This window comes from Oryzias melastigma, linkage group LG19, assembly GCF_002922805.2.
Source record: "Oryzias melastigma strain HK-1 linkage group LG19, ASM292280v2, whole genome shotgun sequence".
NCBI classification, from domain to species: Eukaryota; Metazoa; Chordata; class Actinopteri; order Beloniformes; family Adrianichthyidae; genus Oryzias; species Oryzias melastigma.
Genome location: NC_050530.1, coordinates 23,456,218 through 23,481,620, shown reverse-complemented (window position 1 = coordinate 23,481,620; position 25,403 = coordinate 23,456,218). Strand labels below are relative to the sequence as shown.

The window sequence follows — 25,403 nt, the reverse complement described above, 5'->3', positions numbered from 1 at the left end:
CACTAAAATATATTATGATTATTTATTTTAATTTCAGTGATTCGATTTTTTTTACTTTCAAAATGTCTTCACATCAATGTTTTTAACAATAATAACCTAGGATGTTTAATGTTGGTAACATTGACGTTTTCTTAGTATTTTTTATTTTCATTTTTTATAGTTGTTTTCTTTAACAAAGTCATAATATATGAGGGCAGGATTCAGAAGTGCTACTGTAACACCAAAATATTAATGTAAAGTGACTGACATCATACAGGCGATTCAGATTTAATTTTTTTGGACTTTTCACCACAACTATACATAACAAAACACACATCAATTAAATATAAGAACTGTACAGACAAAGCACATTGTCAATTCTCTAAACAAAGACGGAGGGAGAAATACATTATTATTATTATTAATAATAATATGAGGAAAATGAGGAAATGAGACTTGGAGTTCATCTATATAAATACTGTTTCAATTCCACCCTGGGTATTTATATTTAGCTAGAACTTTATAAATACATGTACATTTGAATGTATATGAAAATATTAAAGTACCTGTAATTTAGACATTTAAACAGTCTTTTACTCTATTCCATTTCTCATTAAGTATGACTGTTTTCTTTTGAAGGGAAGCTGTCATTTTTTCCATCACATATACTTGTCTTACTTTGTTTTTCCAGTTATTTATTGTTGGTGGTTTGATATTTTTCCAATCAAGTTTTTGTCATTAGAGTTTGTAAATTTAACGCCCTCCTAATGTTATTTTTTCCTTGGCGGCCAACAAGAAATTCTGTTTGATCTGGTTAAACTAATCGTTTAATGTATTTTTGTAGTCTGGTTGATAAAATTGATGTTAATATTTTGTAGTCAATGCATAACAGGGACGGTAAGTGGATCTTTCCCTTCCTTATGTAACACTATAATAATGACCTCTGACCCTGCTTGTGGTAGATTACCTGAATTTAGCCAGTGGCGGGCCGTCAGGGCCTGCAAGGCCTTCTCTGCTGGCCTAAAAATATCTGAATCACAGACTGATATTAATTATTATTTATTTCCGTGAATACGTATTCTATAATTCCAAATGCTCTGTCTTCGTCCTTTCATTGCTGTCTCCCTGGTTGCGCTGCTTCCAGACGTGTATTTTCCTATTTAAGCATTAACCAATCACATTGCAGCACCATTTGTTGCTAGGGTCAAAGAAATCTGCCTGAAGGCCTTCACAATCAGTTCTGCGGGCCCTGTAGCATAAAATAATTGTCGACCAAACTGTTGCTTCAACCAATCAGATTTGGAGTAGGCGACACCAAGGCCCTCTAGCAGGCGCACGGAAACGTCAGCATTTTCACGAGCTGTGATTGGACAGCTCGCAGCTCGCTCTGGTTCTGCGTTATGTGACGGACACAGGTGCCGAGGAGCGGCGTGTCAGGTTTGAAGATGTTACCAGTGGAAAGCGTCTCATCGTCTGATTTTTGGTGGAAAATGAATGTCTGGGTAAAGTTGTGGCACAGTTTTGTCTGGCACGGGTAAAGGAGTTCCATGACTCCGTTGAGCAGGAGTGAAGCTGAAATTTACAAGGCCCCTGAATGCACCGCGGGCGCTCCGAGCTCACGAAGAGGTGCAGCGCAAAATCCTCGCGCGCACTACCGACAATATTATTTTCCAGACACAGACCAGATTTCAAGATCACAAAAACTGATGTTTGTCTCCCTCCTGGACCACAAGAGGCTTCAGGAATACCAGAACATTTCCCGTATGCAGCATTTTCCAGCTTATCACAGCCACGGAACACTTTCTATCTGCTAAACACATGGATTCTGCACGACAGAGTGATTGAAATCTTCTTGAGGATAGAAAGGATGGATTTTGTGTTTAAATAATCTGGATTTTTGGTGAGTAAAATTTTGCTATCTCCCTACATAATATTGAAATTTTATCAGGTTATTTTTTATGCTTTTGGTGTGTGTGTGGCAGTTGTACCTGCAGTAGAAGTTTTATTGCCATAAAATAGTTATTGAGGGTTGGGTTGATTCAGATGGAGCACTACTGAAGGCCTACGTGTGAAATGCACGGCCCGCCACTGAATTTAATCCATAGTTGTATAACATAGTTGTATACAGTATTGGGCTTAACTCGTTAACAAATATTTTATAATATTCTCCAGTGAATCCATCTATTCCTAGTAATTTATTATTTTGTATTTTACTAATTGAGTCTCTAACTTCTTTTTGAGTAATTGGCTCCAATAATATTGTTATTTCTTCCACTGTCAATTTATTAAGTCCAAGTTTTTTATAAAAGCCATTTATTTTCTCCTCTTTAGATTCTAGCATTTGATTTTCATACAATAACCCGTAGTATTCAGCAAAAACACCAAACACCACAGTAACACCAAAATAGCTTAATCTAAAGTAACTGACATCACATTGATGATTCAGATTTTTAAAGTGAAACTGTGAAGACATACAGAAAACTTTCAGTCAATAGGAATACATTATAATTTAAATATTTAATTCTGAACAAAGTTGTACATGTTTCGTTTTTAGCTTATTGTCTTGTGATTTGAATTTGACATGTTTGTCTTGAATCTTCCTCTCTAGGTCTGCGTCTGGTGGTGGTGAGTGGGCTTACAACCCAAAACAATCCAGCATTTACATTTTAAGGCTGAAAAATGTTTAATTGTGACATTTGAAGATGACTTTTGCTCTTGTGTGGGATTCAGTAAAAATCGTGTTTAACTTATGATCATCGACAATCATTGACAATTTAGATTTTTTCCTTTATTTAAACCATGTCATGGTTAAAAAGCATCATCCATGATAACACTGTCTATTTCTGACATTGTAAGAACCTGCAGCCACTGGATGTTCTCTCGTATCCCAATGACTCCAGACATCGCCCATTCACATCTTCCAGAATGATGAGAGAACCAGAAGCTGCTTCTTGTAAGCTTAAAAATAAAAGATTTTTCAAGACGTTTGACAAGAGAAGCTTCAATTCTTTCACTGAGCCATAATTTCTGTCCAGTTTTTGCCACAAACGATGAAGGCCGTCTTCTGGATTGTTAACATGAACAGCTCTGATCCTCAAGCCGTACTGGAGAGATTTTCACTGTTAGCGCTGACGTCAGCAGATCCAGGCTGGAGAGTAAAGCAGCAAGGTTTGAGATGTCCGAAGGCCTCTGTGGCGTTGACGACACAGCATTAATGGGTTGTCTGGGTGAGTGAGGTGGGGAAACTTTTGGCTGCCACGGTTGTAAAAAGGTCGACGGGTGCTCATGTGGTCTTGGAGTGGGTGACGGAGGATTTGTTTGCTTGTTGTGTTTGTGTTACTTCTGTATTTCTCCTCTTGATGACTTTCTTCTTCTTCTCTATATGAATTGTTGTGAAAATGGCTTCTTACGTAATCCGTAGTGCGTCTTTCTGATGTGGCTTTTTAACTGGAAGTTCTCACTTTTCAAGAAAACTCTGTTCCATGACAGCTCCTTCTAGAACTCTGGCTGCAGCAAGCGCTGCTGCGGCTTCTCCTTCTCCTCCTTTTCGATCTCAATGTCTATATGTACTCTGCTCTGGCGCGGGCAGCTTCAGCTTTAGCTCGGGATTGAGCTGCAGCTTATGCAGCGAGCTAAACTTAAAAGGCTACAAAAGATTACAAACTCGCTTTTCTTGAGGCACTTTTTAATTTGTAAAAAATGATGAATCGCTTCTCACAGGGTTGCAGATACATAAAGCAGCTCTTGCTAGGCAGGCTTCCCACCTTTTATACCACATGTGGCCACCAGATGGCAGCGTAAGACAAAATACTTAAAGTCCCCCTCATATGAAAGTCATGTTTTTTGAGTTTTTAATGTGTGGCATTTTTCTTATGAAAGAGAGCAAATATAATAAGAAATAATTTTCTTTTGCATTTTCGAGTAATTCTCCTTTTAAATTGCTGTCAATCAAACTGTTGCAGAAACGCTCTGTTTGAATTAATTAAGAGTTATTACCTCACCAGAGCTGCTGCACATGCGCAAACCTCCTCATCTGGCCTGGTTAGCTTGTCTAGTCCAAGTGCCAGAGAAGAGATGATGACGTCTGCGGTCAATGGAGCCTCCGATCGCATTTCAAATCAGCATCACTGGATTTTTGGTGTGAGTTTCATCCAATACTCACGGTAGCAGGACTGAGAACGCTGGAAATCTAGCGAGGCTCCATGTCCCTTCTTGATGTGACCACGGAAATGTGAACGTCTCAGTTGACTGCAGCGGTAAAGGATAAACATAAAGCAGTGGAAGTTTGGTCCATGAATCTCTAAACTTCCTCGTCCGAGCTGACATCCAGCTGAAAACAAAACTGCTGTAACAGCGGTGATGATTTACACCGGCGAGACACAGAGCTACCATAATCAGACGGGGAGGGGTGTGTCTGGAAGGGAGCAGCTCCGCTTAGCTCCAAAAGCCACGCCCCCTAAGGACTGATACGAGTCTGTTGTTTTATCTGAAAGTAAAATGCTTTGTGATTGCTGGTTCTGTTGGTTGTCTCAGTTACAAACTCACTCAACTCTGGCTCTCGAACAGACATGGGCAAACTACGGCCCGCGGGCCACATCCGGCCCGCCCCCACGTTTGGCCTGACCGCTGAACAATGTCAGAAAGGCATGATTTTTATTTTCTCCATCTGGCCACACAGATCAAGACCCACGTGGAACGTGTTTTTTATTTTCCTTTCTGCAGTCCGTGCCCCTATCTGAACCACCAAAATCTGTTAAATAAACGCAAACATTCCTCGCGGATGATTCAGGACCCCACGAGCGCTTTCTGCTCCTGTGTGCACGTGTTTAATCTCTGTTCTGTTTAATAAAGTCCTCGCGTACAAAAGACTGTCTACTTCCGCGTGCGTGAACGCTCCCTCGTGCACGGGTGATGCATGACATCCTTTTCTTCCCATCACCCCACATGCTGATAGGGAATCAATCAGAGCTTGACCAGCTCCATGAAGAGACACCATCACCGTCTCAGCCGCTCCTCTTCATGTCAACGCCAGAGCTGGGTCGGACAGTGTCGTTCTTCCATCAAAAGCTGGAGCTCAAAAAACCATGGCCTTCTGGCTCAGAGGATCCACCATACTGATGAACAGCTGCTTTTATTTCTGTGATGATTAGACTTTTTCAGTTTTGTTGTTTTAAACAAGCCTCTAAAAAGCTTTAAAAACCGGGTTTCATGTGAAACTATTTTCAATCTGTCCAGCAGTGAGAAAAAACAATGTTTGAACCTCTTTAACTGGAAAAAAAAAACCTTTCAATTGAGTTATGATCCTTTCAAAAGTGTAGTTGTGTAACTTTTAATGACTTTTGACTTTTTAGCTTAGTGATGTCAAAACTTGAGTTCCTGGTGTCAGATTTCAGTGCAGCTTCATCAAAGTTCATAATTGAACAAATATTTTAAAATGAGAAATTGATGCTGAAGAAAATGTAAAAGTGGCATGAGTTAATGAATTAACATATGATGCTCAACATTTTATTGTTATTGCAATGTTTTGTTCAACTTTACTGATATAGCTGAATAAGACAGTCCAATCAATCCTTGTCTGAAGTGTCAGAGATCCGTCACACCTGAAGCAACAGGTGTGGAAACAACGATGTCATCACCAAGTTTTATTCAATCTGACTATGACATCAAGAAGAAAGCAGATTTAACTGGAAAACGGCATGACAATAAATATGTACACACAAGGCCGGAACTTCACTTTGTTTGGATCCTGCTCTGGTTGTGTTGCATTCATGAATCCCCGGAATTATGACTACATTACACATATTTCTGGCTTAATTTTATTATTGGCCTATTTTATCCGGGTCAGTATTTAATTTGTTTCGGGAGCTTGCTTTTGTCCGTCTGAAATTTAAATGGTGTTGAAAATAGTTTATCTCTTCTTTTGTTTAACCCTTTAAATTTGGTTAAGTTTCACTCCTAAACAAAATGTTATGTCTAATTAATTAACTTTATATTTTGTTATATTTGTGAGTTGAAAGAACTTTAAAAGTGAGTGCTGCTCAATTATGTTTGTTAATGTTTTCGACCCCCTCCCCTGAAAAAAAAAAAAGAGAGAATATTCCGAGCCGTCCCTGAACGCTTCGCGAGCGCAGGCCGCTGTTCGCGGTGGATGAGGGGAGCTCATCCCCAGCAGACGCGGGTCGGATCCAGCTCGCGGGAAGGAGCCGCTGGATAAAGATGGGAAACTCTGACACCAAACTAAACTTCAGGAAAGCGGTGATCCAGCTGACCACTAAAACGCAGGTCTGTCGGTGCTTTTGTCCGGAACCTGAACGAGTCCGGAGGATTTAAGGACACGTCCGCGCAGCTGGGCATTTAAATGAAGCCGGCGGAGGGAAAGTTAGGAGTAGCAGATGGTGACATGGAGCGCAGAGAACAGTTCGACAGTAGAGTCTGAGCTAACTTCAAACATGCTTTCAGAACACCACATAACAAATGCTGAATTTGAGATAACTTGGTATAAAACCTCGAATTTGTTTTCTCCCTTTATTTGGTGGCTAAACTTTAACTGAAACTAAATAGTTGCTTGTATTTGTCTTCATTCTCTATTTTCCTTGAATCATAATGAAGCAGTTCAGCTGTTTTCCTCTTTGGTTTTGATGGATGCATCACATGTGTCAAAGTCAAGGCCCGGGGGCCGGATCCGGCCCCATAGATCATTTTATTTTATTGCTATTAATGGCCCGATTTTATCTTGCACTTATTTTTGACCAGTATAATTTTAACAAAATATATTTTCACAGAGAGTAAAGTATTAAAAGTTATTTAAGGTTTAAGTTGATTTAATCTGGAAAATATTCCTGCCTTTTTATTATTCATAATTATGTTAAAAAGTTACAGTTTTAAAGTTTTAAAAATTAGCATTCTGATAGCTTTTTGGACTATTTGGGCATTTACTAAGATTTTGTAGTTTATTTTGGAGTTAGGCTAATATTTCAGCTACATGCTAGCTGTTTTGGCTAATTTCAGCTTTTTAAAAAAGTTTTTTTTAAGATATGTTGAAATTTAGTTAATATTTCAGCTACATGCTAACTGTTTTGGCTAATTTAGCAATTTTTTCAAGTTTTTTTGGTTGTTGTTGTCCCCCCCCCCCCCTTTTTTTTAAGCTAATTTGGCATCTAACTAATATTTTAGCTGGCTATCATCTTCAGTGTTTTCAGCTATCAGCTTCAGCGTTTTCAGCTATCAGCTTCAGCGTTTTCAGCGACCAAATTCAGCTTACAGCATTCACACTAGCATTATCACAGGTAATGCTATATATCTAGTTCATAATTAGGTTAAAAAGTTAGTGTTATAGTTTTAAAATTGTAGTTTTAGTGTTCATCAAATGTTTATCTTGTTTGGCCCGTGACCTAAGGTGTTTTTTAGATTTTGGGCCCCAGCTTTACATTATAAAAGCCAATTATAAAAGAAAAGACTGAAAACTAAGTCTAAAAATGTAAATAAATTACTTTCATGGTTTATGATCACACCAGATTTAATTAGCTGTATTCTGCTTATTTAAGATTTCAAATGTGCGTACTCCCAGATGAAGTCAAAATGACTGCAGCTGAAGGAGAGTCTGCAGCAGCTGATCTGGTGTAAAACCCTCTCAGCTGTGGGCTGTCATGTCACTGTGCTTCCTGTCCTGCAGCCTGTGGAAGCCTCTGATGATGCATTCTGGGACCAGTTCTGGGCCAGCACCATTTCTGTCCAGGATGTCTTCGCCTTGGTGCCAGCCGCGGAAATAAGAGCTGTTCGAGAGGAGTCTCCATCAAACCTGGCAACCCTCTGCTTTAAGGTATTCTGTTTTTAGTGAAGGAGCTGCGTTTGATTTTCCAGCTTCATTCGATTTAGGAAATCCTTCAAATGATTTGGTTTGAGATTTACAGCTAAAAGGAAGTTCTGGTAAGCCTTCATGTCCGTGTTGGTTCATCCATCTGCACTGGAAAATCTTTAATATAGTAATCCTTAAAAGTAACCTGCAGCCTTTTCAAACCCATTTAGTAATAAGAGGGCATATCCTGACAAAAAAGTTTTGTAGATTTTTTTTAAGAAAAATTCTTTTGTGCCATAAAAGAAATTTCTAATCACAAAGAACTTCCTGCACTTCCCTGTATTTTCCTGTTCTCCTTATCTGGAAACTTCCCGGTAGGAAGTCAGCTTTTTTAGATTCATTTACTTTTTCTGCCAGAAATGATGAGGTTTACTTAACCCTTTAACACCTGAGGCGTTGGCGGTGATGCTTAAGCACAAAATCTTTAACATATTGTAACTTTTCAACCGTTAACACGATAATTCCAGTCGCCGCTTTTCTCCTTCAGTTACTGTAAATCAAAGAACATAAACACTGGGGCTCCAGTGTTAAAGGATTAATGGTTTAATCATTTTCAATTTTTTTAAATACAAGTTTAAAGTAACATTCAATGTTTATCCCTTCTTAATTTCACCATAAATCATGTCACTTTCCTTTATTTTCTTTGAGTAATAATTGCTCTGTTTTCTTTTAAAGCTAAAATGAACTAGACGGTTGTAATTGAACAAATGAGCTGGGATGTAAATATCTATATAGACTATTATCTAAGTGCCCTCAGCTATCTATTTATTTACTTCAAAAAAATGCTATTTTATTTTTCTTTTATTTATTTATTGTTTGTTCTTTCTCCTCTTTGTCCTCAGCAGTCTTACACTGCTGGGTTTTGTTATTTTAGTTTGGGGTTGGATCTTGGTAGTCTTAGTTTTCAGGCTTTGTTTGTTTTCTTTAGGTAGTTTTGGTTAGAGGGAGATGCTAACTCTGATGGTCGACATGTCTGGATCAGCAGTCTCCATGATTTATTTTATGTTTGGAGCCTTCATGGAGAGATAAAAGAGCCTCATGTGGATCTGGAGCTGCAGGTCGACTCCTGATCTAGGCAATAATAAAAAAAATCAGATACAGTATTTGCCCTCAGGGGCAGCACTTCCAGGGAAAAGAAGGGTGAAAAAACTATGTTAAAGCAGGCTGTAGATGTTCCATGATAAAAACCATGAATGTTTTATTATCAGTCAGGTCAAACCAACATGTTTCACTCCTGACCAAACACTGCAGAATGAAAAAACATTTGGACTGCTCTCACATGTCTGCTCATGAGGCAGTGTTACCGTTGGAGACAGCAGCAGATGAAGGAATGCAGCTGTTTGCTCTTCTTGAAGTGAAAAGCCACTTCCACAAAAACCGTCCCCATGACCGCAGAAACGTGACGCGTATGTGGGAGGGTCAAAGCTTTACCACCCGATGCCCCGAAGATTACATTAGTTCATGAATTTATCAGGACTGGGAGTGTTGACGCGTTAACAAATCATAATTGACGAGTTAATTTGTATTTATTCGAAATCCAACGAGGAAACCGACCGTTATTCTATTTTGGGAAGGGGACTGACATAAATATAGACAAGCACCAGCGTTGTCTAAAAATTGGAGAAACTCTGCGGTTCACCACAAAAGTCCCGCCCACCGACGTCACAGGAGGCGAGCAGATCAGAGTGGACAGACACGCCTCCACCTATGTAGTTCCAGTCGAGCCGACCTGAATCCCAGCTGAATCAAGCTTCTACCCAAAAAAATGTTTTATTATTTTTCACAAACCAAATAAGCAGCAGGTAGTCTTTCAAAGTGAAAATACAGAAGTAAGTTCAAAGGCAGACAAAAACAGTTTTAGACTCTAGGTTCCAGAGGGTTATAATAAATGTTATAAATGTACAATTTTGCGTATGATTTCATATTGTGATTGTTTGCAGATAATAAGTGACTGACAAAAACTCTAACTAAAAAAACAAAAAATTACTCGTGATTACGTTTTTACAGATTTGCGATTAATTAGTTAATTTTTTTAAATTGGTTCCCGGCCCTGGTTTTTATCTAGCTCATCCATGAGTAGAAAATTCAAATTCCTATGACTGTGAAAGCATCACAAACATGTACTGCACCAGCTTAATCTGAGTTCTCCTGATCCACTGTTGAACATCTTTTAATATTTGTAGTGATCAATCTGAAGTTTGGTTTTGTTTTCAGAATGATTTGTTTAAATATGTGAGCAATTCTGCTTTTCATTCTTTACAAAATGGTTTCATTTTCCTCTTTCTTTGGTCTTTTATTCTGATGATTAGAGTTTTTCTCATTCTGTGATGCAGGATATTATTAGTTTTCTGCTCCACAGCCTTCTGTTCCGTCAGTTATCAAACTCATTTAGTAACGCTGCCAACTCCAACTAAAAATGGACTGAAATTGTGAAACATCACTGTCAAACTTGGGAAATAAAAAATCTGTTTTTACATTTCTACAAGCATTTTTACAAACTTTAATAATGTGGGAGATAAACTTGTATATTTTAGGTTCGGGAAAGAAGAAATGAATTGTGTTTTTACAAGTCAATTTCCTGCTGATGTTGGTGTGTCTTTTTGAAAATATAGTTTTGTGAATAGAAATGTAATTCTGATAGAATGCAAATTTCTTCCAATTGAGTTGTGGGAAAGGAGCAGAATCATCCAAGGCTTACATCTTTTTTGATTATGAGTTGTTGATTTAGATTTATTTCACATTTTTTATGTAATTAGAATCATTATTTTGTAAGATATTCATAATATTTACTTTAACTCGAGCATTTTTCATTTTAATCAAATAGGACTTTTAACACTTTGTAAAAGATTTTGTTACTTTTTTAGGAGTTTAGATGTTCCCTCTGTGCAGGTCTTTGATTTGTTGAAACTGAAAAGTGTGTTTTTTGAAGACTCTTTTAGTTTTGTGCATAAGGATCGGATGCAGAGCCGTCTGACGGCAGCGTGTCCTGCTCCCTCAGGCCGTGGAGCGGCTGGTCCAGTGTGCAGACTCTGGCTGCCCCTCAGAAAAGGAGCGTCAGATTGTGATGAACTGCACCCGCCTGCTCACCCGCATCCTGCCCTACATCTTTGAGGATGCGGACTGGAGGGGTTTCTTCTGGTCCACCATCCCCGGAGCCAGTAGAGGGGGGGTAAGAGTCCAACACCTGCTCTGTCACAGCATGAAAAGAACCTCTGCATGGTGCTGTCCACGGTTTGAGATCATAGACAGTCTAATTAGAACTGGACATCTTGATACATGAGGTCCCCCATTGGAAAAGCATTACCTCCACCCCTCGCCAAATTAGGCCACCGCCTTCAGCGTCACTTCCTCATATGTCTGATAAGTCTCTGTGAGTCATAGCTGAGTCATGAATCTATAGGAAGTACTGTCGCCAATCTGGAGTGAGTTTATTGAGAGTCTCCACCTCTTTCCACGCCTCGACCACGAGACCGCGGATGTAAACAGCTTCTACTTTAATAACACCACTTCGAGAGAAATATACAAGTCATTGTTGAAGCCTTTGAGGGAGAACCATTCCAACATTGGATTCTGTCAGCGGTCCTTTGGGATTTACTTACATTTATTCCTTTTTGTCGAGCTGACGCCACTGCAGACTGATATCTTAAAATCTTCAGACCTGTGGTATAAAAGGGTCCCTGTCCAAAGCCAGACCCCCCATCAGCTGGGTTTCTGGTTACTTGGTCGACTGGGAGCTCAGGACCAACACTGGTCATATTGTAGCTCCCTGCCACTGATTGAATTAAGGAGAGATTGAATGTCGGCTAATGAAAGTTTGAGGGTGAGTCAGGATTCAGAGCAGGTGGAGCAGCCTGATGGGACGGTTGATGATTTCCACACTGCTTTTAGTCCTAACACGTGGAAACAAACCCATGTCTTCCCTTCTCTGGTTGAAGAAAAACAATTCAGGATTTTTTATCACATTGAAGTAGCATTCTTAGAACATATTAAGTTCTTGCTAAATTTAGCTTTTAAACTGTAACATTGGAGCCATTTAAAGCACAGGATGAAGAATCACATTCTGATTAACATTATTAGTGTTAGTGGAAGGTTTAAATTCATTCAGGTTTAGCTTTAATATTCCTTAACATGCTAAATTCTCTGGTAACATTTGGTCAGCATGAACTCGCTCTTGTTTATTAACTGAAGTAGAAATGGACTCGTAATGACAGGAATGTTAACATCAAGAGTCCCTCTTATCCTTCTAGGACTGGAAGGAGATCCTTTCTGCATCTTCACAGACAGATCCATCTGGTTAAATAAATATATTGATCCATTGTTACAACCCTACTGTAAAGTAAAACCATTTGGTTGAAATGTACTAGATGAGCTATAGAGACCACAAAGGCTATTCTATTTTTGTAAACCGTGTAACTGTTGTAGTTTTAACATCATCACACATGAATCAGAAGTATAAATATTCTGTGGTTTTAGTTTGACTGGCTCCCGTCTGTCAGATTTCTACAAGTCTGTCATAGATGGACTCCAGTCACTTCCAGAAGTGATCTGTAATCTGAACAATAATCCCCAAAACATCAGGTGGGCCTCAGATTAGGAGTTCAGATGCAATTTGAGTCTCAAACTGTCACTGCATGACATTCTAAATAAAGTCCAGTCGACACAAGGAAAATGGTCTGTGAAGAGCTTTCTGTTTCAGTGTTTGGATGAAGATGTTGATGAGAATGAAGCTCGGCCACTGGCTGAATCCCTGCTGCTGGCCATCGCCGACCTCCTCTTCTGTCCAGATTTTACCGTCCAGAGCCACAAGAAGAACAGTACGGTCAGTGTTTAACCTGGTTGTGTTGTGCTGCTGCACATGGATTTCATGCTTTTAAATGAATGCTTGAAAGCAAAAAAACTTTGTTCCTTTGGACTGATTACAGGATAGTTCTGGCTTTCACACAATTTTCTTCGAGTTTAAGGTTCCAAAAGTTCCAGGTGAAGCTGAACACCTGAGTCTGTCCGGCAGTAGCAGCAGCAGTAGTGCTGCTGTCTGTGTCGCGGTGGCTGCTCCAGTTAATGAGTGACTGCTAACAGGGTGAGGCTGGCTGTGTTTGAACAGGGTGGATGTTTCTTATTTAGGATCTGCAAACACTTCAACACCCTGGAGGTGATCTGTGCGACACTCTGATCACGTCTCACCTCTTGGTGAGCTGCCGGCTGCAGTTGCGTGTTTCTATCGCCTCTGTGACCCACAGAGCGTGACGCATGCGTGCACAGAGGAGACCCTCACAGCCCAGAAGTTGATTGACTGATGAGGTTCTTCTGTGGAATGTGTTGTTGGTGAAGGAGGAGATATCTTATCCTTACATGAACACTTTTACTGTTAAGTTCTGCCATTTGGAAACCATGATGCTGTACTACAACCACACTCACAAGACAGAAGGATTAGCTTGACGGCTGACCTTTAACGTGACCTTTTGCTGTCAGTGGACTGCAGAGGAGCATCAGTAGCACCTCGTCTGAAAGCGGCAGTTCCACTCTGTGTCACGTGCAGATATCCTCAGTGGAGGCTCAGCTGCTTCCACTCATGACTCATGCCGTGTAAATACATCTGAACTCCTTCAGCAGAGGCTGTAATAAATAGTTACAAATGAGGATTTCAGATCTCTTTGGCCCTATGTTAAAACTAATCCGCATCCTCGTTAATAATAAAATATACTGATTAACCATGTGACCATTTTCAAGGTGAATTCAGATTGCTGGTTATACAGACGTGTGACTCAAGACGAGACAGTTAGACACTGTAGATGTGAAAGACCTCACACTGACCTTTCATGAAATGGAAAGTGAGAACTAAAGAAATTGGTTCACTGCTGATTTCCCAATCATTTCTCATTCTTTTTTACAAAAATCTTCCCAAACTTTCATGGAATTGCCCTAAAATGATCAGACTGGGGAGTCCAGTGTGGTACTTTGCGTGCTGCTTCTTAAGCCCCTCCTTTGTGACCTTGGCTGTTTGCTCTCAGTCATTGTGATGTTATTACTGACGTCATTCTGGGTTATTTCAAGCAGGAAGTAAAGCAGAGCAAGGTTCTAGATGAGTGAACCTGGTAGAGACTTGAGCTCGTTTTAAAGTACAAAACTGGAGACAGACTCTAAAATTTAAACTGATTGATCACCAGCCTCTGACCTGGACTGCATGGGACCCCCAACCCCCACCCCGCACACACACCCAAAACCATGGCCTGACACAATGTCTCCTTATCCGGGAGTCGAACCCCAACCTTCATGATGACAGGCAGCCCATTTTACTGTACTAACACTTGGTGCAGTTCTTTGGCATGGCAGATGTTTTGACAGGCATCTGTAATGATTAAGGTTTAAAGATTTCCCTTGTCAAGGGTTTAAAAAGAAGAAAAGAGAAAAAAACGGCATTGCCAGTTAAATAATTATTTTCCAATGAGGGGGGGGGGTCCAAGCAAATGAATGTAGATAAAGCAGACAAAGCTCTGCTTTGTTCTCTTCTTCTTTCCTTTTTTGACCTAAAGCTATCCCTGAGAGCTTGTTTTGCTTTTTCATCCTTAAAATATTAAAGAAGCACTAAGACATGACACCGCGCGCCCTCTTGCAGGATCCGGCTGAAGAAATCCGCTCGATGGACAGCTGTGAGTACATCTGGGAAGCGGGGGTGGGCTTCGCTCAGTCGCCTCCTCTCAACTATGTCCATGACCTCAACAGGTAGGAAATGACTGCCAGCTCCACTGCTTTGCATTAAATGAGTTCTCTCAGAATGATCATTTCTAAAGTGCTGGAATGTAACATTTGGTCTGATTTCTTTTTATTTTTGTGTTGTTGTTTTCAGGACTGAGCTGTTGAAGCTGCTTCTGACTTGTTTCTCTGAAGCCATGTACCTCCCTCCGTCTTCTGAGAGCAAAGTCATCAACCCCTGGGTGGCCTTCTTCTGCTCAGCAGAAAACAGGTGAGAGGGTGGCAGGAAGACGGATTTCCAGGAAAAACATTATTCCTATTTTAGAGAAACATAGTTTAAATAAAACTTATGATAGGTCTTAAAATGTTATAGATTTTTTCCTTTATAAAACATGTAAGATGAAGAAACCTTTAGATTATTGTTCTAACAGAACCGAGGAAGGATAACAAATTATATGTTTACTGTGAGATGTTCCTAAAGAAATCTTCAAATCAGGCAAATAATATTTATTTCACATTATTATATTCCAGTTTATATCATTTGCATGTTTTAGTGTAAAAAAGCATTTTACATTGTAAGAATATTTTCATTTTTCACTTAATTTATTATTTTTACAGTGCTTCTGCTGGAGTTATGTATTTTATTTAAATCTTAAGAGTGCATAAAATGCACTTTATTCACTGTATGGTGTTAAACAGGGGTGTCAAACTCAATCGCCCAGGGGGCCAAAATCGGGGTGTGAAAACAAAAGGCTATTTTTTCGCCTGTTTGTATTTTTCGGAATTGAAAAGAGTGATCATCTCTTCGCACAAGGATCTTTGACACCCCATGGCGTCATAAGGAAAGACTGTCGCTGCATTTTCGGTATGCGGAAGCAAATCGGTTGCACCGCTCACCCTGCGTGCATGAACCACACGTCACTTCTGCTCTTCACCCACTATACCACAGAGTCATTTCCAAACAGTAAAACTCCTTCATCACAAGAATTTATGTTTTTCTCAACAACCGAGAGCTTCTCCTGACTGGATTACAGTTCTAAAAAAAGCCACCGAGTTACCGTTAATAACGTGTTTGGATTACCAGATAAAATAAAGTGTTTTGAAGTGGCGCTGTATCCTCTTAGCTTAGGTAGTAAACTGCTGTCATGTAAAACAGCAGAAGAAGAAAACATTTGTAGTCCGTTTGTAGTCACTGCATGATCGTAAGGTCCTGATCCTGAACGTGTCTTTTTCATCTCGTTTTTTCAACAATAAGTGAATGTTTTCACTATGATAAACATTTTAAGTGCTATATTAACATCCTTCAAGGTTATTATTGTTGTTACCGTCCGAAGACCGGAAAATGCTTTAGCAGAAGTGACGTTTGGTTTGCGCATGCGGGAGAGCGGTGCAACCGATTTGCTTCCGCATACAGAAAATGCAGCGACAAGTCCATTCGATTCACGCAGTGCTGTGACCCCGCCCACCGATATGAACGCTGTGGCTTTTTTCTTTTTTTCAGTAAGGCTTTACAGTTTCACACAACGCACATTATCTTCAGTGCCAGCTTTTATGATCGGGTGATTAAAATGAATGTGCATCGTAGTCACAGTCGTATAGTCATTTATTCCTGCTTGTATGCGGGGGCCAAGGGGGGTTGGTTTGAATTTTTCTTCTTTTTCGTATTTTATGTTTGTTTTCAATTGTAAAGCGCTGTGATCTGCAACACATGAAAATTGCTTTCAATAAATAAAGACTGATAAGTTCAGTTTGGTGAATAATAACCAAACAAGGTCAAATCAAACCCAGACTAACTTTCTGTTCGGCCAAATGTCAATATGAAATGTGAACAAATTTTAAAATAATGTTACAGCTGATCATCACAGCATTTCCTGGAGAAGAAAATGAAAAATGATGCTCAGTTGCAGACAATTTAAATCACTATAAATAGCAAACTAACAAGAACATTTAATTTTACATTCAATAAAAGCCTCATCAGAGAATGAACTAACAAATTACTCAGACTCTGTCTCATAATGTAACAAAAAAATTAAAAAGCCAAAACCATACTCATATTTTTTCTTTATAATTGTGAAGTTCTTAGAAATATTGATGGTATTTTGTTCTAATGTATCCAGTCCTATTACTGTTAGTATGACAAACCACAAATGTAGTACTTTTGGTTTCAAACAAACATAGTTGTGATACTATTTCAACTCTTTTCTTTGTGCAATATTATTACTTAAACACAATTTTGATCTAATATGTTCAGAAAAAGGTATTTGACCTGCTGTTTGGGAATTACAATTGTTTCAGATATATTGGAAATGTTTTTGTATTTCTTTGAATTACGTTCACATTATAGTTGGAAGTGGCCGGATAACTCAGTTGGCTGGTGTACGATGTTCAGTTTCCAGGACGACAATGAGTTAAAATCCAGTCAGGGTCCTTAGACAAGACCCTTCATGCTGCTGCATAACTAGATCTTTCTGTGCCTTAAAAATACAGGATTGTGTCAGGGAGAACATCCAGCATGAAACTCTCTGAATAATCACCTGTTTGAATCCGTGAGCGCTGATTCACACAGGTGATTCCTGACAGGATAAACCGAAAGGTGAACGACAACAGAAATCGCATTATAGTCGGTGATGGCCCAGATGTTGAGGAGAACATTTTGAATTGGCACTTCGTGTCATAAACGTTGCTGACCCCTGAACTAGGGTTATAGCATTACCTGTGATAATGCTAGTGTGAATGCTGTAAGGTGAATTTGGATGCTGAAGATGCTGAAACTGATCGCTAAAAATGCTGAAGATAATAGCTTAAAATGCTGAATCTGATAGCCAGCTAAAATATTAGCTAAACTTCTAATTAGCCAAAAAAAATTAGGCTGGCCAAAACAGCTAGCATGTAGCTGAAAAAAATAGCTAAACTTCAAAATATATTAAAAACTGAAAAAAGCCTAAATTATCCAAAACAGCTAGCATGTAGATGAAATATTAACTAAACTAAAATATCCTAAAAAATCTTAGTAAATGCCAAAATAGTCCAAAAAGCTACCAGAATGACAATTTTTAAAACTTTAAAACTGTAACTTTTTAATGAACAATAAAAAGGCAGGAATATTATTCCAGAATAAATCAACTTAAACCTTAGATAACTTTCAATATTTTACTCTCCATAAAATATATTTTTTTCAAAGTTATACAAGTTAGAAATGAGCTCAAGATAACATCAGGTCATTCATAACTATAAAATAAAATGATCTGGAGGGCCGGATCCGGCCCCCGGGCCTTGACTTTAACACGTGCTGTGAAAGGACATAAAAATACATAACCACCTTAAATAGCAGGTGAGAAGGGCGTCCTCGTTCGCTCTCACAGCTTGGACTGACTGTTTCCCTGCTGCAGACACACCCTGCCTCTCTTCACATCCCTGCTCAACGTGGTGTGCGGCTACGACCCCGTGGGCTACGGCATCCCATACAACCACCTGCTGTTCTCTGACTCCCACGAGCAGCTGGTGGAGCAGGCGCTCCAGATCCTGGTGGTCGCTCTGGAGCACGAGGCTGGGTCTGCTGCGAGCGCCGCCCTTCAGGCTCTGGACGCCTCGGCATCACCTTCAGCTGAAGAAGAAGAGAAAGGGGTATTTTCAAGAGGATAAGGGGCTCAAATGCTCATGACAAGTGTCTAACTCTGAGCTGTTTGTTTTTAGCCAGCTGGACCTGAAAACCTTTTTGTGAATTATCTCTCCAGGATCCACAGAGAAGAGGTTCTGTCAGTGCAGTCTTCAGCTTTAGCAGTGTGCAGGGTGTGTTGGGATGTTTTATCAAGACCTGCTCTTCTTTCATCACCAGGACTTCAGCTTCATCCTCAGAGGCCTAACTCAGCTGCTCAACAACCCTCTGGTTCAAACCTACCTACCTCGATCCACCAAGAAGATCCACTTCCACCAGGAACTGCTCATCCTTTTCTGGAAATTCTGCGACTTTAACAAGGTTTTATTGAACAGATGTTTGCATGCAGATGAGCCGTTGGTTTGTTTCCGTATAGAAAGGACTAACTTTAAATGTACATCTGGTTTACAGACAGACTTTGAGGTTCTGTTTCCTTGTGTGTTTGGTTTGTCTTTCAGTCCAGATGATGTACTTGTTTTAATGAGATATCATCCTCCTTAGCATCCTCTCATATTCATACAGTCATTAGTTATCCATCCACCATAACATCCTTTTGTTTAAGCGTCTCATCTCACTAGGCTGTTGGTGACAAACTACAAACATCACTGAAAACGGGGTTTTAGGAAGGCTTTCTAAAACTTTGTGGCTGTTCTTTTACCTCTCAGAGCACCAGGCTTTGGGCTTCATGTTAGAATTGTAAGTTCAAAAATTTGCACAACTAATTGTGCAAAACTAACATAATTGAAATATAACCACCTTTGTCGTAGTAGGAGGATCAAGCCTCTCAAACGAGGTGAGACATAATCTAACATTTTTGCACCATCAAGTGTGTGAACTGAAGGCAAATTTAGTAGGGAATAGCACAGAGCGTGTTCAAGTAGCATAAGCATATTTAATGGCAAGAATGTAGATCAGTTTGGTTCAGCAGTTTAATGTCTGGAATTAGCCAGCAACAGTTTTAGACCACCTTAAGGCCAGCCTGTTGATCTCATTTCAAGAAGGCAGTTCACCTGAGAACTTCTTGTGTCCATTATTTTTCTTGATGGACACCCAGCAGCCAATCAGAATCAAGCAGTCACCCAGGTCGTGGTACAAGCTAGAATAATGGCGTATGATAAATGTTGTATACTTGTATAGCGCTTTCTACCCTCCTTCGAGGGCCCAAAGTGCTTCACAGTCACAGACCCATTCACACATTCACACACACATTCACACACTGGTGGTGGCTCCGCTGCCGAACACTGGCGCCAACCTCCCACCAGAGGTAATTCGGGGTTCAGTGTCTTGCCCAAAGACACTTCGACACATGGGCGGGCACGGCGGGAGTCGAACCCGCTCACTTCTGATCAGGAGTCGACCGCCCTAATGGCCGCCTATCTAATCTATTTTATTCTTCAATATTCATGAGCTTTCATGATGTTTCACTTTGAAAATAACCAGTAATGTCTGAACACCTGGATCCTAACATTCTGTGCTGCTTACAAGGTGATGTTAGCTTTTAAATTACTGTATCTGCTGGGAAAAAAAAGTTTAGCTTCCCAGTGAGAGATTGCCATTGAAGTGGACTGAGTGGCCCCTCCCCCTCTCATTCCATGTTTTCATGATGTTGCTCTATTGCAAATTACTCAAGTTATAAACTGACCAATCAGATTTCTCAGTAAAAGCATGTGGTGCACGCTGGCCCCCACCGCGAGCCGTTTTCAGGAGAACTGGTGTGGACTTCCAACAAGCTCACTCCTGATTGGCAGCAGTAGTTGCCATAGAAACGTGACTCAGACCGTCTTGGACCAATCACTGCTTACTGACTAACCTCGTCTGGTTCCAAATGGTGGAACCCGAAAAATGGTGACAGAATTGGCTTCACGTTGTTGGAGCCAGAGGAAAACAGTTTTCTATGGGTGAAGTCACACTCAGTCCAGTTCTCGTGTACTGCCAAATATTATTAATTTCCTACAATTGTAAATTTTTGAAATGTAGCATCTGTGGCCAAATGCCGAATTGACAGTTACCATAGAATCTACTGGTGTTCTGTTTTTATATAAATCTGTACAAAATGATATTTTCTCTACTCTGTGTTTTAGAAGTTCCTGTTCTTTGTTCTGAAGAGCAGTGACGTGTTGGAGATGCTTGTTCCAATTCTTTTCTACCTGAATGATGCAAGAGCTGATCAGTGTGAGTGAACGGGCCTACAATTCTATTTGTAGAACCTCTTCTACTCCTCTGATTCAATGAATAGCTTTTCTTTTGTTTTGCTCTGGTGTGCAGCTCGAGTGGGCCTGGTGCACATCGGTGTGTTCATCCTGCTGCTGCTGAGTGGAGAAAGGAACTTTGGCGTTCGCCTGAACAAGCCCTACACTCTGCGCGTCCCTATGGACATTCCTGTTTTCACAGGGACCCACGCTGACCTCCTCATAGTGGTGAGATTGCTCAAAAGGACACTAAGCTGACTAATTCCAGCAGTTTGCAATTTCAAACCCCATAACTGCTTTATAATTCAGATCTTTCACAAAGTCATCACCAGTGGACACCAGCGACTCCATCCTCTGTTTGACTGCCTGCTCACCGTCATTGTGAACAGTAAGTGCCACAGTTGAAGTGCTGCCCCCTGCTGGTTAACTGGTGTACTATTCTGTGCCTCTGAATCTGCTCTGACGTCTGTGTGCCACAGTTTCCCCTTATCTAAAAAGCCTGTCCATGGTGGCAGCCAACAAGTTGCTCCACCTGCTGGAGGCCTTCTCCACACCCTGGTTCCTCCTCTCTGCTCCCCAGCATCACCACTTGGTCTTCTTCCTCCTGGAGGTTTTCAACAACATCATCCAGTACCAGTTTGATGGTATGCAAAACCATGGACTCCAGCACTCCGACACTTATTCAGAATGCCAAAGTCCAAATCAAATCCTCTCTGTCAGGTAACTCCAACCTGGTGTACTCCATCATCCGTAAGCGAACCGTTTTCCACCAGCTAGCAAACCTGCCAACTGACAAGGCGTCTATTCAGAGCGCCTTGCAGAAGAAAAAGTCTGGGATTTCCAGGGTCAACTCTGCAGACGGTGAAGCCATGGAGGACTCCAGGCCGGCCGCACCTTCAGAGCCTGGAACTCTGAAAGCCAGTTTGGAGGCCACTCCAGGTAAGAAAAGGCTCACTAAACGACTTTTGTTCACATAGTGAGTTTGTTTGTTTATACAGACCTCCAGGATTTCGCGATGTTGCGATCGCAACTATTAACACAAAATCAAGGAAACCCCGCGACTTGTTGTGCACCTTGCAACTTTTTATTTTCACTGCAACTTTCACCAACCGTGACAGCAGTCATGGAGCAGCTTCGCCACTTTTTCCCTTCTGACTTCTTAAAGGGAGGCGTGCTCTCGTTATCATCTCTTTCTAGTCTTTTTCCACTTTTTTCTCTTCCCCCGCCCCGCCACATGCGCAAACACGCACGCGGAAGGGTGGGGATGTTTTGTGCGCGGGTGCGGACGCAGTTAGGTGGGGGGGCTTTGAGCGTTATTGCTGGCGAGCACGTAGCGGGTCAAGGCCCTGCACTGAGCGCAGGTGCGCACGCAGCAAGGTGGGAGTGCAATGAGCGCTATTGTGGGCACGCACATGGCGAGGTATGAAGTGTACTATGTGTGCACGCGGTGGGGGGTGCGCTAAGCGTGCTAGCAATCTACGGCGATGTCAGCTACACACTGATCCGTTTGTAAACACAGACGAGGAGTCTAACAGTTTGAGTAAATCTCAGTCTGTGTGTAGATTAGAATTAATCACAACATGCATCAAGTATGCTTTGTGTTTGCTATATAATTATTTATTTATAAAAAATGCATATATATTACTGGATTGACCCTTGTCTATCTGCTACAGACAGACGTACACAGGCGCCATTGCTATGCATCGAGTTGTGTCAACAGAACGCAGCTGTTTCAATGTAAGACATGCAGAAATCAACCACAAAAATCCAGCTAGCTCCCTCATTTATTACCTGAATTTCACAAAATATTAAAGCTTAGGAAATCATTGATGTCGTGGTATATTTACATTTTTGATATCTCTAAAAACTAAGCTGTAAATAGTACAAGAACTGCGCCTTCTAGTGTTACAGGTAACACACTGCGGTCACATGAACAGATTTTTCCTTAAAGTTTTAAAGAAGCACTTACAGCCGCAATATCACACCCCCCTCTCCTCCCCCCGACTTAGACAGCAACAGGAGGGGGGGGGGGCGCTGCTCTGTAGAGTTATTGATAACATTAAACTTTTAAATTACTTTATAAATGTTTTGAAATCATTTGTTTTTATTTTTTTTGCATGAAATGAGTGGTGCGTCTAACTGTTTAACAAAAAAAAAAACTATAATCATTGAGATTTGGCGCCCCCTCCAGTAGATAGCAGGTCACTGATGGCCAGGCCCAGCCCTGACTGCAAAGGAGAAATGAAATAATCCACCAGAGCCAGAGAAACCAATGCACACAGGAGGAGAACATGTGAACTCCTCACAGAAAGAACCCAGCTGGGATCTAAACAACAGAGCTTCTCAGTGTGAGGCGAGAGTGCTGACCACTACACCACCTCCTGTGTGCTATCAGAATGACAGAGAAATGCTGCTAAGTGACTGTGATCAAATGGGATAGCAAAAAAGGTTGCTGCAATAAACCTTGATCATTTTAAAAAGCTAAACATTTGTTCCAAATGCCATATTAAAAGAACGCCATAGAAAATGAATTCAGAAACCAAAAAACCATGAAGCTGCAGAGCTCGAGGTTGGAAGAAAAATAAAACTCCAATCAAAACCACAAAGGAGAGAAAAGGTGACACATGGAGACGGTTCTCCTGTTAACGTGATGTTGTCTTCCAGGAATCGATAAGATTACAGAGAAGTCTCAGGTGAGCAAAGACGGGACGATGGTTGCTGTCCCTCACTCCCCCCAGTCGCCCTGCGACAGCAGCGCCATCAACGGAGCCAGCGACACGGAGTCCAACTCAGAGAGCGGTCCGGAGGTAAACGCGTCCCCGTTTGAATGCAGCGCTCGCTTTCTGCTTCAGGCCCACATCTCTCTGTCTTCAGGCCCACCGCTCTCGGGCCGACACTTCCCGGAGCCGAATGTCCAGCGTCTCTTCAGTGTCGGTCTGGAGTCCGAGTCCAGACTGGGTGAGATGGGGTTGGCTTCCATGTGAACGTTGGTTCTGAGTGGCCTTTTCTGTCCTGACTTCTCCTGCTTGTCCTCAGCTGCTGTCATGGAAGACCAGGCTTCCCCTTCAGACCATTATGAGGCTGCTCCAAGTGTTGGTCCCACAGGTGGAGAAGATTTGCATCGACAAGTGAGAAGACGCTGCGTCCTTATCTACATTTAACATTACTTTGTTACACAAAGTCTTCCCTAAAAAAAGATACCACAAAAAAATGCTCCGGTCTGCCTGTGTGCCGCTGGCTTCAGCCTGTTCTAGGGCTGTGGATCGTTACTTAGGAGTGATCCGATTCAGTTCACGATTCAAGCTCAACGATTCACAAATCTAGCCCCGATTCTTACTATTCAATATCATGTTTGTTTCCGTGTCTGTCTTTTTAATGGATGTATGAAAACTTCAATATTTGTATTAAATCACCATCATTTATAACTTTGTTTAGAACAGGAGATCAGAATCAACAAAACCAATTAAAAAAACACAAAGAAGATAGAAAATAATGTTTTCTTTTTTTTCTTTTTCTCAACCTGTTTTGGTTAAGTTCAGTAGTAATATAAATGGCATAAAAATCATAAAAAATCATTCTTGTTTTTGATCATTTTACAACAAAACCTGAAAATTCTCTCCAGTTTTCTATCCTCCAAGATCTTCAACATTTTACGTTCCAAGCATCACATATTGGTGCCGAGCCTGTGTGATAAAAGCTGTTTTTTTCTGCAGAATCAGCTGATTCACGTTGATCACATCCACCTTTCAGCAGCGCGAGGCTGTTTCTTCAAAATAAGCTGGAGTTTCGTTAATTGCGTTATCATAGTCAAAAGAATGTAAACACTGGAGCTAAAGCTCAGAGGTTTTTTTTCACAAGAAGTTCTGTCAGTGAGCAGAATTTTAGTTTCTGAACAGAAAAATCTCTCGCTAGTCTTATTTTGAAAACCAGAAGCTTCACCGTCACGAAGATGTGTTTACTTCCGGTGGCAATACCGCGTCTCTTTCGGCTTTGTTTGAGTTCGTAAACTTAAAATCCTACATTAATCTGCATCTCAGAGCAAAAATACATTGTTCCCAGGTGATATTTTGATCATATTTTACTACACTCTACTACATTTATAAAGATTGGGAACCAGCGATCTTGGACATCGCAAATATTCGTACTCGAATTTTCAGGAGCAGATCGCGAATACCCGAGCACCTGGATACTCGTTACAGCCCTAGCCTGTTCTCAGTAAACTGCAGTAGTAACAAAGGAATTGTTGCTTCAGATTGTATTTGTCATTACTATACTGAAATCTGTTTATTGGTTTCCATAGAAAACCCTTGTTAAGCCTTTGCTTTGTTTGTTGAGAATCAAATGGAAATGTCAGTGATGATGTGTAAAAAGGTAAGACAAAAATCCCAGAAAATGTTACATTAGAGCCGTGGTCCTGGATTATTGTGGACAGACCGTATGGATATTCACACTAACACAATCAGACCAAAGACCCTGGCCTGACCTCATCACAGGATCAAGATGATGTGAGAATGTTTTGTTTTCCTCTTCAGGGGTTTGACAGATGAATCAGAAATCCTTCAATTCCTGCAGCACGGCACGCTCGTGGGCCTCCTGCCTGTCCCCCACCCCATTCTCATCAGGAAGTACCAAGCCAACGCGGGCACCGCCATGTGGTTCCGGACCTACATGTGGGGGGTCATTTACCTGCGGTACCGCCTTAATCCGTTCACCTGCTGTAGAGTTGGGATTTTCTGAGGACTGCTGATCAATGGCTTTTTGTTTCCATAGAAACGTGGATCCTCCAATCTGGTACGACACAGACATCCGACTGTTTGAGATCCAGAGGATTTAGTGAAGCTGTTGATGAGAATCTGGTCTGAGTTTTGACTTCACACACTGACGAGCTCAGCAGGTTAATCTCCATCACCTAGCCTGAGAAATGACTGTAGATCTTCTCTAGAGAGAGGAAGAATGTGTTTGAGTGACCATTGAGCTCTGATTGCAGCACATGTGGAAGCTGTGTGACTGAAATAAACCTGACATAATCATGATA

The 25,403-nt window shown here is 40.9% G+C and overlaps 1 protein-coding gene across 1 annotated transcript; it reads left to right on the top strand.

The window, feature by feature from the left end:
* Nucleotides 1–5,723: 5,723 nt before the first annotated feature.
* Nucleotides 5,724–25,403, top strand: hid1b (HID1 domain containing b). Its single transcript, XM_024284949.2, has 19 exons — nucleotides 5,724–6,261; nucleotides 7,652–7,798; nucleotides 10,833–11,003; nucleotides 12,531–12,653; nucleotides 14,448–14,554; nucleotides 14,679–14,795; nucleotides 17,914–18,148; nucleotides 18,218–18,274; nucleotides 18,360–18,500; nucleotides 20,261–20,351; nucleotides 20,445–20,596; nucleotides 20,678–20,756; nucleotides 20,848–21,012; nucleotides 21,089–21,307; nucleotides 23,033–23,175; nucleotides 23,243–23,326; nucleotides 23,405–23,496; nucleotides 24,901–25,059; nucleotides 25,139–25,403. Exons 1-19 carry the CDS (start codon nucleotides 6,196–6,198, stop codon nucleotides 25,200–25,202), a joined length of 2,412 nt encoding a protein of 803 aa, XP_024140717.1. The 5' UTR covers nucleotides 5,724–6,195; the 3' UTR covers nucleotides 25,203–25,403.

What these genes read in the sequence shown, in the direction of transcription:
- hid1b (XM_024284949.2), top strand. Translation starts at nt 6,196, where the DNA reads ATGGGAAACTCTGACACCAAACTAAACTTCAGGAAAGCGGTGATCCAG. An exon ending in TTCTGCTCAGCAGAAAACAG is followed by an intron (nt 14,796 to 17,913) that starts GTGAGAGGGTGG and finishes TCCCTGCTGCAG; the next exon opens with ACACACCCTGCCTCTCTTCA. An exon ending in AATTCTGCGACTTTAACAAG is followed by an intron (nt 18,501 to 20,260) that starts GTTTTATTGAAC and finishes TCTGTGTTTTAG; the next exon opens with AAGTTCCTGTTCTTTGTTCT.